Source organism: Arvicanthis niloticus, chromosome 23 (assembly GCF_011762505.2).
Source record: "Arvicanthis niloticus isolate mArvNil1 chromosome 23, mArvNil1.pat.X, whole genome shotgun sequence".
Classification (NCBI taxonomy): domain Eukaryota; kingdom Metazoa; phylum Chordata; class Mammalia; order Rodentia; family Muridae; genus Arvicanthis; species Arvicanthis niloticus.
Window position 1 is genome coordinate 13,247,457 of NC_133430.1, and position 16,017 is coordinate 13,263,473.

The 16,017-nt window shown below is 46.2% G+C and overlaps 1 protein-coding gene across 2 annotated transcripts in view; it reads right to left on the reverse strand.

The window, feature by feature from the left end:
* The window catches only part of Ak7 (adenylate kinase 7), a 70,074-nt gene that overhangs the window by 53,324 nt on the left and 733 nt on the right, over nt 1-16,017 (reverse strand). For both annotated transcript variants that reach the window (XM_076921256.1, XM_076921257.1), the window contains exons 2-4: nt 13,301-13,492; nt 9,595-9,703; nt 4,840-4,934 (exon numbers count right to left, since the gene is read on the reverse strand). In XM_076921256.1, the coding sequence (XP_076777371.1) occupies nt 4,840-4,934; nt 9,595-9,703; nt 13,301-13,492 (396 nt within the window). The remainder of the gene's footprint in view (nt 1-4,839; nt 4,935-9,594; nt 9,704-13,300; nt 13,493-16,017) is intronic.

Consider the following 16,017-nt stretch of genomic DNA (forward strand, 5'->3'; position numbering starts at 1 on the left):
ATTTCCCAGGTGTCATATGATGGCTCTGTTGGGACTCTTGAATTTTCTTTCCGTCTCCTTTAATGCTTTGATTGGCAGAGAAGACAATCCCACCCCTAGATGGAATCCACAGCCCGCAACAGCCAGTCAGCGATTTACAGAGTTAGGGAAGCTGACAGCTGAGCCTGGGGCTAGAAAGTTGCCATGGATACGATTACTACATGGACTGGTGGTACTGATGATGAATTAAGAGCTTTGGCTGATAAACTGATTGATGGGTGGGTGGGTGGATGGATGGGTGGGTGGGAGTGGCGCTGGGGCAACCCCAGTACGGGGGATTCTCTTAGCAGAAAGACAGAAAATTAGTTTGTGAGAGAAACTGTAACTACTCCATTTTGCAAAAGAGGCATATCCTGGGCAAATTACATATCACACAATTGGCTGTTCTTTTACATCCGTGTGTCCAAAACCCATAGCAGGGTTGCCAGATCAAGAAGAAATAAGTGGGACAATTAAGATAAACAAATGAATACGCATTTACCTTGTGTGCCCTGAAAGAATATTTGTGCTAAAACGTAGTCACTACTTATCGGAAGTTTAAGCTGAGCTGACCACTCTTGTACACACTTTTACTAGTTAACCGAAGCAATTAAACTCACACCGAGTCTGGGAAGAGAATGATCTAGACGCATCCATCTTTCTAGCCCAAGGTTCAGCTGCCTAGGAAAACAGAATAGGAAAAGTGCTGGGTGGCTGCTGCCCGCTGCGGATGCCATCTATGGGCACAGGAAGGATGGAGCCTTGGAGCTCCACAGCCCTGGCTAACATGACCAGTCTGCCCACTATGAGTCTTCTAGGCTTACCGCACTGCAGTCCCTGTGTCTGCAGCAGAAATGGTTCACATTTTACGAGGTGAACTGCAAGGTACCCTGGCCACAAGTTTCCACTAAAGAAAGGGGACTGGTCTCTGTCTACTCAACTGCATGGAAGCCTGTAACTGAAAACCAATCGGGACTTCAATTCTGTTTGTGCCTTTAGGTTCCTGGTTCCGAGCTGTGAATTTTCAGGCTATTCTTCTTGAGTGCTTAAATTTCTTTTCTTTTTTTTTTTTTTTTTTTTTTTTTTTTTTGGTTTTTGGTTTTTTTTTTTTCGAGACAGGGTTTCTCTGTGTAGCCCTGGCTGTCCTGGAACTCACTCTGTAGACCAGGCTGGCCTTGAACTCAGAAATCTGCCTGCCTCTGCCTCTGCCTCCCAAGTGCTGGGATTAAAGGCGTGCGCCACCACTGCCCGGCGAGTGCTTAAATTTCATCACATCAACAACAGCACATGAGGTGTGTTTTACATTAAAACACAAAACGAGACAAATGACAACAAAGACCCCCGAAGCGAAGACAAGGTCTCACTGTGTTGCGTAGGTTAGCCCAGAATTCTTAGGCTTGAAATAACCCTCTCCCTCCTGACTCCAGAGTGTGTCCAGAGCTGGTTTGCTTTAAGTCTGACTTTGACTGGCGGGGCTGGGAGGGCTGGGAGGGTGGGGGTGGGCAGGGCTGGGAGGGTGGGGGTGGGCAGGGCTAGCTCCTTGCCACTGAGGGAAGTGATCATTTCCTTTTCTGATAGATGCTGAGTGACCAGCTCCTCTCCACCTGGCACTGTACCCTTTCCTTGTTATGTATTAAAAGGTGTGGGCATTTCAGAAAATTCTGCCGGTTTGTGAACATATTCGGCAACTACTGAGCTCACTCAGTGTGGCTTCACTCTTGTTTATCTATTTTTATTATGATGATGATGATGATTATAATTATTTTTGGTTTTTCAAGACAGGGTTTCTCTCTGTGTATCCCTGGCTGTCTTGGAACTTGCTCTGTAGACCAGGGTGTTCTAGAACTCAGAGGTCTGCCTGCCTCTGCCTCCTGAGTGCTGGGATCAAAGGCTTATTTATTTTTTAAATGCAATATGGTGACTCTCTTAACTGGACTTTCTTCCTATGTTTTAACTCTGTTTTACTGATTTATTCATTCTGCAAAGGTCTATGCTGCCCAGGCTGGGGCCAAACTCTTCCTGTACTGGGGTGGTCTGGCTGCCTCATTGTGGGCCACTGCGATGGCAAGCCTGCAGATGACCTTTCAAGTCACTTACTGTGTTCCATCAGCCTGGAACTTGTGTGAGATCGTGGCTAGCTAGTTTTTATTTGTGACAACTAGAACCTGTCAGTCATCCTTGTTCTGACAGTTTGGCTGGGTTGGCATCATCTCTGCGTTCTTTGCTCGCCCACAGAATTCTAGACTTTAAAAACAAACGGGGGCTAGCAAGATGGTTCAGTAAGTGTAGGTCCCTGCTGCGTAATGCCCAGAGTCTTGAATTCAACATGGCTGGAGATGGCTAGGAAAATGTATCTTGTAATCAATAACTTACGGCTGTGGAGAACTGAGAAGCATTGTCAACGCTGGTGTGTGTGAGACCCCCCCCCCCCCCCACCATTTGCATTGTTGCAACGGCTAAGGAAACTCCTTTTTAGACTAGTCATCCATCTCGGTCCCTAATAATCATTTGTCTTGGCTTCAAGTCCCCAGAAGGTACATTCCCAAGCAACCCTGAAAGAGTGACACCCCCACTCTCTCATATAAACAGCCATATCATCTGCTTTGTTACAGTATGACTGCTTCTTGTTTCTTTTTTTGCCTCTGTGACCTGCTTAGGCAGACATTCAAGAACTGTTTCGGGGTTACCTTGACATACTAATCTTGGCAGTGCACAGTGGCTCCTGACTTGCTTGCGCAGATACTCAAGGTCTTCTTATGGGTTTGGTCTTTAAAAGTCCTTCCCTCAGCCTACTTCGCATGGCAGTCTCTTATTTGGTTCAGAGATCACCATCCCACTAGCAGTATTAATAAACTTAACTAACTATAATTCGGATTGAGTTGGTGTTTTTTCCCTGGGGCGTACTTGCGTGCGTGTGTGTATGTGTGCATGTGTGCATGTGCGTGTGCGTGTGTGTGTGTGTGTGCGTGTGTGTTGTGTGTATGTCTGTGTTGAACTCTATAAGGTCCTCATCACTTTAGACTAATGGTACCATCTGATGAGTCTTGAAAAGATGCTAACGTGGTTCTCTACTGAGTGAGAGGCTGTCACAGGGCCATACAGCTCTGGAGCAGCAGCAAATGATAACGGAGAAGCCACAGCGCTGGAAGAAGGTGGACCTTTGATCACCAAGTAGCGGCTGTGACCGATGGGCGCATGCGTACTGTGCTCACCGCGGGCTTATATCCGCCTGTGTCACACAGACACTTGGGGAAAGCACCGCGCTGGGACTTTGCACTGTCATCAGGCAGTAAGAACTTTAGCTCCTTCATAACTAACTATAAGGGTCATCTTCACTGTCAGCTCGTCCACATTTGGAGTCGTCTAGGAGAGACCCAGCCTGCTGGGTGAGCTTGTCTGAGAACTACCTGAGGAGAGAGGAGCCACCAGACTGAAGTCCCTGACTGAATGGAATGAGAGGAGTAAAAAAAAGAAGAGCTGAACATAATTCTTATCGCTGCTTCCTGAAGGCAGGCAGGCTTGCTGTGACCGGCCACCTCTCCCTCGGCCCCACCTTCTCTAAGGTGACCCAAATCCCTTCAGTGAGACAAGATAAACCTATCCATCCTGTGGAGACACACATCCTTAATCCCAGCACTAGGGAAGCAGGGGCAGACAGATCTCTGTGAGTTTCGGGTAGGATTGGTCTACAAAGTGAGTTCCAGGCCAGCTAGGTTACATAGTGAGACCCTAGCTCAAAAACAAACAAATAAACAAACAACCACCAAACAAATCTTTCTCCACCTGCTTTTGTCAGATGATGTCACAGCAATGAAAAAGTAACCAAGGAGATAACCTTCTTGCATCCTTATCACATACATGGTCAGGCCTTGACCAAAGCATCGTTAGGTAGTAGCACTGTCTGTCAGGAGGCAATTTAAACTTTTTGGTGGTCATGACTGGTCATAGCTCAGTGGCAGAATGTGTGTCTAGCATCCACAAAGGCCTGGAGTTGATCCTTAGCATATCATAAAATCTAAATATGGTCATGAGTGCTTGTAACTCCAGCTCTTTGGGTATAGAGATGGAAGGATCTGAAGTTAAAGCCATCCCTGGCCATATAGCCTGGACTACATGAGATGCTGTCTCAGAAAGCAAAGCAACAAAACAACACACACACAAACCTCACCAAGCTTTGGTGGTGTGTAAAATAATAAACTCCCCTAGATTTAAACGGGTGAAGTCTGCTCCTTTTTTAACATAACTGCAGCCATTTTGTATTCAGATTCCATGTTACTCACAAGGTGATATTAAGTTCATAGTTACCAACACTGAAGAATATTCATAAGCCAAAATGTTATGATTGAGTCACTTGTACCCTGTTATCTCAATGTTCAGAAAGTTCCCTGTTCACCACCTCACTCAGGACCAGTCAGCTTAAAGGTTAGCTCACAATACTGTCTAGTTACCAAAATGGTGTACCACTCCACTGCTTGCCTTCAAACTTTTGAAACTGGTTTTTCCTATAAAAAGCTTGCCTTGAGGACAGACTGGTGCCACAATTAGGTGGTTTTTTTTTTTTTTTTTTTCTTCTTCTGGACCTGGACATCCATGTGTTATGCTGTGTGTCCAATAAATTATTCTTGCTTAACTGAGATTGGTGTATTCATGGCTTGTGTGGCGACTCCCAGATTTGCAGAGGTTTGACAAACCCTGTGGAATGCTTGAGATGGGGTGGGGTTCAGGAACTCAGAGATACCCAGCTCACTGTGGAGGAAGACTCACAGGATGGGGTGGGGATCAGGAGCGCAGGGATACCCAGCTCACTGGAGTTCTACTCACAGGGTCCAGGGGTTTGGATCTCGCCCATGTCATCACTGTCGACAACAAAATGAACATCTTTCGCTTTTCAAAGTGGCTGACTTCTTCATTCAGTGCTGTGGGGGTCCAAAAAAACAGCAGTCATTTAGTCATTGTAATCCACGTAGGAGTGTTTTTTGCCTAGTTTTAAACATTTTCATTCCATTCTGTCTGTGTGTGTGTGTGTGTGTGTGTGCCTGTGTGTTGGGTGTGGGTATATTTGTGTGACTTCAGGGGCTAGCCGTCCCCAGAGCTGTCAGATCTCCCTGGAGCTGGATTTACAGGTGGTTGTAACCCCATAATGAATGTGTGGACCTCTGCAAGAGGTAGCACGTCAGAGGATAAAAACCTTCTTGGGCTTCACAGACGGCATCTGCCTAGCTCAGGCTTCAGGTGCTGAGGTAATTAGGATGCACCTTCCCTTTACACTGCTGCCTGTTTGAGGTGGGGTGGGAATGGGGGGCTCTACCTCAGAGGCCCAAAGGCTGTGGTTGAAAGTACAGGTGATGTGGAAATGCAGCTTATAAACAAGGTGTGATGAGCGTGTAGAACAGATACGCACAAAGGGCAGTGACTGTGTCACCATCACCAACAGAGGGTTCTGTCATAGGCTGTGCCAAGTCTCCCAGAGTTTGGGCTTATGGTGGCACTGGAAGTCTTACTATTGTATGCCCTTGCCGAGGTGTATGCAGAGTGAGGTCAGAGGGTCCTGGTGCTCTGAGCACCAGGAACATTTCAGTCTTGATAGGGGATTCCTTACCCAATCACATACTGTGGTGTGGGTGTCCTCACTGCGGAAATGCAGGGATTCGCTCTCAGATGGGAGAGCATGACTGAACTAAGCCAGGGTACACCATGCTACGATTTCATGCTGAATCAACCAACTTCAAATGTTTCTTTGACAGTTTGCTTTTAACCCTAGTAAGGAAATCGTCTCTTCTGCTCCATTTTGCTCTTTTAACTTTTCCTCTCCACCACGCTTCACTTTGGCCTCTTTTGTGAATCTGTGTCACACGTCTAGGGCTCTAACTGGGTCACCTTTCTAAAAATGTGGGACACTTATAATAGGTTGAACGTCTTCTGCCCGTCTCCCCTCAGACACACTCCTTGGATGCAACTGTTTTCCCCTTGAGGCCAGGAGTTCATTCCTCTCTCCCATGCCGTCTGCTTTCCTCCCATAGCACCCAGGAAACACAGAAAGGTAGAAGAATTCTGCAATGTTTCAAAATAATGAAGTGTTGGCAAAAAGAACTGTGTGTCATAGAGGATTGTTTCTCTGTTTTTCTCTCTCTCTTTCCCTGTCCTCTGGTCTAGCCTCCAATTAGCTATGTAGCAAAGGATGACCTTAAACTTCTGAGTCTGTCTGAACCCTCCAGGTGCTAGGGTTATGGGTGTGCCTGATTTGTGTACTGCTGGGGACTCAAACCCTGCTAGGCAGGCAGGCAGTTGAGCTACATCTCCAGAGCTGTAATCTTTCTTTTCTATACCTCTCCTCCCTTCTTCCCTTCGTGACTTTTTTTTTGCTATTTTTTTTTTTTTAAGACAGTTTTGTGGCATAGGCAGCTTGGTTTCAGGATCTCAGGCTTCCTACCTCAGCATCCTGAGGACCACATCTCAGCATCCTGAGGACCATATCTTGATTATTCAGGTGCTGGAGAGATGGCTCGGCAGTTGGTCAAGAACTTGTGCTATTCTTGGAGAAGCCCTGCATTCAGTTCCTATAGTGCACACATCAGTGGCTAACAATTGCCTGTAACTCCAGGTCCAGGAGATATGATGCCCTTTTCTGGCTTCTGTGGGCGTGCGCACACGTACACACACACACACTAAATTGTCCCCCCCCCCAACCACATGGCGGCCAAGTGACTTTGCCCACAGAATTGAAGTGGCTCTGACTATATATTCTTGCCCAGAAACATTCTACTCCATAGTCCATAGAAATTAGTTAAGCCATTTCCCCCAAGTAGAAAAGTGAACTTTTTTTTTTTTAAAGAAATAAGAGAGAAGTGAGGTGCACTCCATGAGGAAGTCCCAGGAAAGCCAGGGCAAGGGCCATGTTTGAGAAACAATTACTTTTCGTGGATGGGCCAAGGGGTTCTCATCAGATGGGCTGGTGCATTTCTGTGGCAGCTGAAAGTCTGTCTTTATTTACTGCCTAACATTCACAGCCACAGGCCATTGGGCCGAGGCCAGCAATTGTAGGAGGTAGCTTAGTACCCTGGGGCACACTGGGTTTGAACACGGCACACACCCTCTTCCAAAAATGCTTTCAGTGGCCTGGGACTCTTAACTGTGTGTTCTACACACACTCCTCCCCTGACGGCACATCTAACAACACGGTAGGCAACTTAGAGACCTAACTGTACCAGACATGCTTTTTTGCTTTATTTTTTTTCTTTTTCAAGACAGAGTGTGGCGCCTATTCCCAGATGTCAACCTGACTGCATCTGGAGTGAACTACAATCCAGAACTGGAGGGCACACCTGTGATCCAGATCTTGAAGTTGGAAGACACAGGCTTTGGATCCAGATTTTGAGGCATAGTGGCCATGAAAAGCTTAGGTCCAGATGTGATGGTCCACACCTTTAGTCTGGGCCACACCTTCTGCTGGAGGCCTACATAAGGACACCGGAAGAAGGAAGATTTGCTCTTCTTTGCCTGCTTGCACACACTTTGCCAGCGCATCTGTTGGAACCTACTTCTTCAGGATTCCAGCTCACACGGAAGACCAGCTGAGACACCTAGCGTCGTGCAACCGAGCAACAAAGCTGGCTGTTGTTGGGTTAATTGGACTGCAGACTGTAAGTCATTCCAATTATACAAAGACACTCCACAGGTTCTGAGGCTCTAGAGAACCCTGACTAATACGCAGAGTTTCTCTGTGTGGCCCTGGCTGTCCTGGAACTCAATATGTCTAGCACACTGGCCTAGAACCTGGAGATCTGCCTGCTTCTGCCTCTCAAGAGTTGAGATTAAAGGTGTGCACTACCACCACCAAGCTACATATACATGCTTTAAACAGTGGAAATTAGTTTCTCTTCTTAGAGGCCCCTGGATGATGCCTCATTTCTCTTTAAATGTGACTCAGTTCATATCCTGAAACCAAGAAACAATGGACAGATCTAGGCTGAAACTTAATAAAAATTAAAAAAAAAAATGGTTTTGCCACAGCACATGTGTAGAGGAAAACCCCTGAGAGTGAGTTTTCTGATGTCATCGCATGGTTCCTGAGGAACAAACTCTTGTTGTCAGGCTTTCCTGGTTGAGCCATCTCACCAGTCCCTGGACTGGCTTTAGATGTAGGTGCCGTGAGGTATACTGCACCCTCAGAGTGACCTTTCTTATTTTTTATGTTTTTTTGTTTTTTTTTTTGTTTTTCAAGATAGCGTTTCTCTGTGTAGTCCTGGCTGACCTGAAACTCACTCTGCAGACCCAGCTGGTCTCAGGCTCAGAGATCTACCTGCCTTTGTCTCCTGAGCGCTGGGGATTAAAAGCTGTGCCACCTCTGCCCGGTTCTCTCGGTCACCTTTTAGAGAGAGAATTCCCCAGTTACTGTCTTAGGCTTATGCATAATTGGGCAAGTATATGATTAAAACCAAGTGCATCATGGGAAGAGACACACTCTGAGTTACAGGGCTTAAGTCTGTCAATCAAATAGAGAACCAACCTTACTATATCTCTTAGCAACTAAACCCCTCCTCTTGAACTCCATAAAAGAAAGGCTCAAACACCATTTAGGGCCGTTGTGTATACTCACTCATGTGATCCACTGGTATTTCTTTTAAAAAATTATTTTATTTTATGTGTGCGAGTGTTTTTTTTCTCTGCACATATGTATGTATACCATTCTTGTGCAGTGGGAGGGGTCCAGAAGGGCTCGAGTGATGGCTCAGTGGTCAAGCTCCTGCCACAGTGACTCTCTCACCATGATGAAGTGTTCCACGAGCTAAGCCACCCTTAAAGCTGCTTTGCCAGGGTGTTCTATCACAGCAACAGAAAAGAAACTGAGAGGTTGTCTTAGTTCAGGTTTTACTGCTGTGAACAGATACCGTGACCAAGACAACACAATTAAGTGTTGTTCTTTATAAGAACTGTGGCTGGCTTACAGGTTCAGAGGTTCAATCCATTATCATCAAGGCAGGAACATGGTAGCATCTGAGCAGGCATGGTATGGGAGGAGCTGAGAGTTTTACATCTTCACCTGAAGGTTGTTAGCAGAATACAGGCTTCCAGGCAGCTAAGATGAGGGTCTTAAAGCCCATGCCCACAGTGACACACCCACTCCAACAAGGCCACGCCTACTCCAACAAGACCACGCCTACTCCAACAAGACCATACCCACTCCAACAAGGCCACACAGTGACACACCCACTCCAACAAGGCCACGCCTACTCCAACAAGACCACACCCACTCCAACAAGGCCACACCTCCCAATAGTGCCACTCCCTGGGCCATGTATATTCAAACCACCACATGGTGGAGCTATATAGTAAGACCATGTCTCAAGACAAGCACCAAGTAAACAAACACAACAAAACACACCAGAAGACCCTGGGTCTCCACCCTAGGCACACATTCCAAACTTTAGGCACTTAGACCAGTTCTGGGACTCTCAAAGTGGCTCTAAACAGTGCCCCTTGTGATTATAAAGAGTTAACCAGGGAGTCGGACTGAACCCCCCCCCCCCCAAGCTGAGTGCTTTCCGCCCCTAGCTAGCTTCCGAATAATTCACTGACCGGAGACTGCCCACAAGGCCTCCTCCACTTGCTGCACATTCTCCGTGATGTTATAGATGACAACATCGCACTCCATGAGATGCGAGAGCAGATCTTCCCGGGAGATGCCCTGAAAAGAGAAGCAAACGTCCATCCACATCAAGTCAACAAGGGAATCCCCCACCTGCAACCCCTACCCTGGGAGAGTCAGTCCCACAGGGAGCCTTTGAAGAAGTACTTCTATTCAACTGAAATATCTCTGTTGTATGTAGTTCACAAAGACGTCATTGAAAACAGCCTGGGGTGGGGGGATTTTAGAAATTGCAAAACTGGGGACTGGGGAGATGGCTCCGTGGCCTTGCAAGTGTGAAGGAAGACCTGAGTTTTGACCTCCGAACTGTTTTTGCTTAGGTGACTATAACAAAGTGTGAGACCCCAGGTGTCTTAAAGAGCAGAATTGCAGTACTACCATGGAGGGGACAAAGTCCAAAAGCTGAGGTGTACTAAGCAAGTTTGGTTCCTTACAGCTAGAGGGAAGAATCCATTCCTCTCTTCTTTTATAGTTTCCAGGGAGTGATGAGTCTTGGGGAATACTTGATCACACTGAGAACCCTGAGATTGTGCTATTTCCTGAAAAAAACCCATTTTCTAGTTGTGTGGCTCAGCCTTAGCACACACCTTTAATCCCTCTGGCTGGAATAAGGACCCATCCTTAGCACACACCTTTAATTCCAAACAACGAAGGTAAAGTTAGTTTGTAGAAGGGAGCATCCGTGTTTGAAAGTGATGTCTAACTGAGTGGCAGACAGACAGTGACAAATCAGAGAAAGATTTGACAGAATAGGATCTGCCCAACTCTCAGGAGAAGAGAGAAGAAAGGAATTTAAGGAAACAGTGCAAGAAGAGAAAAATACAGAAGAGGCAGTTTTACTGGGACAGTCTTACAGAGACAGATTGCAGAGAGACAGAGAGAGTGAGAGAGAAAGAGAGAGAGAGTGAGAGAGAGAGAAAGAGAGAGAGAGAACGAACAAGCTAGACACAGGTGAAGACAGAGAGAGCCAGAAAATGAGAAGGACCCAGAAGATTAGAACATATTGCCAAAGTTAGTATGAGGCCAAGCAGAGTAATTCAGGAGAAACTGAGAGAAGCCAGTTTGACTCAGTTTGGAGAGGAGTTTGAGCCAGAACAGCTGAGTTGGACCAGTCAGCTGGAGTTCAGAAAGAGCTATAAAGGGCGAGCTTATTCAGCAGTAAGTCTCAGATGCTGAAAACATTCTAGCCCTCGCTAAGACTGAAAGGAGGTTAGAAGCTTCTGGGACTAGGCCTAGTTACCAGGTAACCTAGGCTCTGAGGTGACAGTTACGACAGGAGTATAAAAATCACTTTTATAGATGGCAATGGCTGCTGTTGTGTGGCTTTATAGATTCATAGTTCCCATCTGTGTCTTGATGCTCACCTTGTGGTCCTACTGTGTGCTCCCCCTTGTACACTCATCCCAGAAAAAGACCCTCCAAAAGGTTGATAGCATGGGTTGAATTGTCTCCTCTCCCTGAAAGGGTATTGTCTCAGTCAGTGTCTTATTGTCTTATCACAGTGAAGAGACACCATAACCATGGCAACTGATAAAACGAAAGCATTTAATAGGGGGCTTGCTAACAGTTTCAGAATGTTAAAGCCCTTGTCTACCATGATAGGAAGCATAGCAATAGGCAGGCAGGCATGGCACTGGAGTAGTAGCTGACAGCCTACATTTGATCCACAGGTAGGAGGTGGAGAGAAAGAGACTGGACCAGTGTGGGCTTTTGAAACCTCAGAGCTCACCCATGTTCGTGACACACCTCCTTCAACAAAGCCACACCCCCTAATCCTTCCCAAACAGTTCTACCAACTAGGAACCAAGCATTCAAATGCATGAGCCTATGGGGGCTGTTCGCATTCAAACCACCACGAATGTGCTGACCTAATTCCTCGTATTTCAGTCTGCAACCTTACTTGAAGACATCGTCTTTCAATTTCAGATGGCTGCATGGGCTCACATAGTGGAACCCTTGGCTCTCAGATGGCGGCTGGCACACCATTTGTACTGAGTGAACTTGCACGTGGCATTCTTCTGTTTTTACCTCCTAAGTGTTGGAGTACAGGTGCGAGCCACCAGCACCAGCTGTGGGGACAGATCTCTTATATTTTTGGTTGTGAGCCTAGCCTTTAACGGCTGAGCCATCTCTTCAGCCCGGGGACAGATCTCAATAACACCTTTCTCACTCTTTGTTTGCAATTGACGTAGCTTTCTTACTTAGGGTCTCTATTGCTGTGATGAAACAACCATGACCAAAAAAAAAAAAAAAAAAAAAAAAAAAAAAAAAAACAAGTTAGGGAGCACGGGGTTTATTTAGCTTACACTTTCATATCACTGCTCATCACTGAGAGAAGCCAGGACAGGAACTCAAACAGGGCAAGAACCTGGAGGCAGGAGCTGATGCAGAGGCCGTGGAAGGGAGCACCACTTACTGGTTTACTACCATGGCCTTTTCATTCGGCTTTCTTATAGAACTCAGAACTATCGCTGGCCCAGGGATGAAACTACAGACAATAGGCTGGGACCTCCTCCCCCTCCCCCCCCCCCCCCCGCCAGTCAATCACCAATTAAGAAAATGTGCTTCAGCTGGGATCTTATGGCGGCATCTTCTCAATTAAGGTCTCCTCCTTTCAGATAAGTCTAGTTTGTGTGTCACGTTGATCTAAGACTAGTCAGTACAGTAGGCGAATGAGTTAAATCTTCAGGTGTGGATAGGTTATTGGGTGCACAGAGATCTACAGTGGGTTCAGAGAGTAGAGATTTAGGTAGACAGAGAAATTACTCTGAGAGAGAAAGCGCCTCTTCTAGGGTACAAAAATGTCTCCCAGTGAAGGCAGGGTCCCATTTGTCAGGTGACGTTTGCACGGCTGCTCCATAGGCAAAGAGATACAAGACACTCAAGTTCCTCAGGAGCTCATTATCCTGCACCATTCCTCTTTCCTGTAAGGTAAAGGGCCTCCATAGAGAGATTTTTATGGTTTTTTTTTTTTTTTTTTTTTTTTTTTTGGAAGTAAAGACTAGAGGAATCTCCTTCCAAGAATGCCTCTTTTAAATTATTTGCTCTGATTCCAAATTTAAAGTGGAGACATTGTGGTGGTCTCTGTCACAGTAGAAAGGTGTGTCCTGGGCTGGGGAGATGGCCCAGTAAGTGAAGCACTTGCAGCACAATAGTGAGGGCCTGAGTTCTGATCCCAAGCACCCATGTTGGGCTGCTTGAAGTAGTTTGCATAGAGATGTACGCAGTACTATGGAGAGACGGGAGGCTGAGACAGAAGAATCCTTGGAAGCTCGTGGACCAGCTCACCTAGTATAGGCAACAAAATCCATCAATTTCCAGCACCCATATGGCAGCTCACAACTGTCTGTGGCTCCTGTTCCAGGAGATTCGACACCCTCACACAGACATACATACCGTCAAAGAACACCAATGCACACGAAATGCAAATAAATAAAGTATGTTTCCCATGTGTTTCCACACATGTTTCACATGTTTCCACACCTGAAGCACAGATGTTTCCCATGTCCCATCATGGAGCCAGCCTGAAGAATGGAAGGGCTCTGAGATGGCAGAGATTGCTAACAGACTGCTAAGGGGCTGGCACCAAAGGGGTTCTGCCCTCATCAAGTCCTAGGGAAAGCCACGGGAGCTCACCGAGTATGTCTCCACAGCGAAGTCCGGCCTGACGCTATTTGGCTTAGCCAAGGTGCCCACGATCTGGAAGGTGCCTTCCTTCACTTTTACGGTGGGAGCTTCTGGAGCTGCAGCTGACTTTGTCTCATCTTCTTCCTCTTCTTCTTCTCCAATCTCTTCCAGTGAAGCCCCAGCGACACAGTTAGCTAGGAACTGCAAAAGAGCCGGCATGCGCTAAGCAGAGGCTAGGAACTGCAAAAGAGCCGGCATGCGCTAAGCAGAGGTTTAACCAAAGGAAGCCCGCTCCAGTGAGCGATGGTTCTGGGCTCTAGCCTTTACCACGGACCCCATAGACTAAGCAAAAGCCCTGTGCATTGTGGTCACAACAAGATTGATATGATGATGCCCACAACGTAGGACAGTGGCCACATGTGAGAGGACACTGAATAGCCGGTGACACAGGCACAGAGAGTTTCAGCAACTGCTTGCTTTAGCAGTAGGTGCTAAATGTTTGTCTTGTTTAATTGGAACACGGACATTCAATATATATGAGCCCCTGAGGTGATTTGTAATCATTTTGTCGGCTGGCATGGTGGTGTATACCTTTAATCCTAGCACTCGGGAGGCAGAGGCAGGCAGATCCCTGACTTTGAGGTCAGCCTGGGCTACAAAGTGAGTTCCAGGAAAGCCAGGGCTACATAGAGTAACCCCATCTCAAAAACAACATAAAAACAAAAAACAAAAAATCAGTTTGTTTATTGTTTACCAACCCCTCCCCCTCTTTCTTTCTTTTCTTCCTCCCTCCCTTTCTTTCTTTCTTTCTTTCTTTCTTTCTTTCTTTCTTTCTTTCTTTCTTTCTTTCTTTCTTTCATTCTTTCTCAAAGCAAAGCCTCATGTATTTTAAGCTGGCCTTGAACTTGCTATGTAGCCAAAGATGACCTCAACTCCCAATGCCCCTGCCTCCACTGCCTGACTGCCAGGATCACAGTCACACACCACCATACTGTTTTGTGTCTGGTAGGTGCAAGCATCCTGCTGGCTCAGCTATCTCCCCAGCTTAAAGCTATCTAATGGTTACATCTGAATAATGAAAAACCAATGAAATTAATCTTAAAGCTTTATTTTAGTACTGGGGACCAAATGTAGTTCGTTGCATGTGCTGATCAAGATCACCACCACGGCCGTTAGCCCTAAATGGTCTATTCGATCTAACAAACACAAACACATTATTTATCAGTTTAATGTGAAATCAATATAAATTATTACGGTTATGGTGTGTATTAAACACAGGGTTTCGCACATGCTAGGCAAATGCTCTACCACTGAGACACTTTCCAGTGTCTAAAAATTGATGAGTTAACTTACTCCTTACTTTTTTTGTAGACAAGTTCTCGCTAGGTAGCCCAGGCTAGCCTCAGTTTTAAGCCGCATTTACTTTCACTTACAGTGCGTCTCTTTTGGGACTAGCCGTGTTGAAGTGTTCGGAGGACACATGGGGCCAGTAGCTGCTCTTACTGAATAATAAAATAGTGCTAAGATTTAGTTATTTATTTTTAAAGACTCAATCTGTAATGTAAAACCTCTATCTTCGCCCAGTGATAATTAAAAAAAAAAAAAAACCCAGCAACAATAACCATTATGGAACCAGGACACCCGAAAACAAAACATCTAAAAAAAAAAAAAAAAAAAAAAAAGAAAGAAAGAAAGAAAGAAAGAAAGAAAAGAAAAGAAAAAGAAGAAAAAACCCCACTTCATAAAATACATGTCCAGCTGTGAAGAGAGCTGCCTCCCGTGCCTTCACACCTTTTTCTTTTGTATCCTTACACTCGAGAGTGTTGCTTGCTCGGATGAAAGCTTCTTGTCCAGTAGAAAGCATGAGGGGTCCATTTACATCCTTTTCTGCCTATTCCAGGGCTACAGTTGTGTAGCGGGCGGGCGGGCGGGCAGGCACTCCACCGCCCATTGAAAATCCACGCCAGAATTTAATTTCTCTACAACTGGTCATCCGGTGATTTGCTTTAATGAGTTACGAGGGGCTTTGTTTCCAGAGACTCATTTTTGACCATCTTAGGAGGCAGGAAGCCTGAGGTCTAATCTCCTCTGCTACTTAGTTAGCAGTGCAGTGTGGGTACCTCATCACCCTTGACTTCCCACAAGCCCCGGATTCCTCAACCCAAGGCCATCAGGGATCCAGAGCCCTCCATGGCAGGGCCTCTGCAGGCATGTGCCAAGAGTTTATTTATGTGTTTGAGTGTTTGTCTCTCTGTGTGTATGTATGTGTATGCCTTGTACAGGAAGTATGCCTACAGAGGCCAAAAGAGGCATCGGGTCATCTTGGACTGGAGTTAAAGACAATGTGACTGCCATGTGAGTGTTGGGAACTGAACCTGGGTCCTCTGGGAGAGTAGCTAGTGCTCTTAGCCCCGAGATGCCATCTCTCCAGCTCCTAAAACAAGGCTCTCTCTCTCTCTCTCTCTCTCTCTCTCTCTCTCTCTCTCTCTCTCTCTCTCTCTGTGTGTGTGTGTGTTGACGCTAGAGGTAGAAAGATATCTTCCTCTTTATGTCTCCACTTAATTTTTTGAAACAGGATCTGTAACTGAAGCCAGAGCTTGTCATGTCAGCTGGACTGGCAGGCCACCTAGCTCCCAGGCTCTCCCTGACTGCTACGACTTGCTCAGTTTCTACCTGGATGATGGGGTCAGACTCCAGGGCCTCGTGTTTGTGCCTCAAGTACGGTC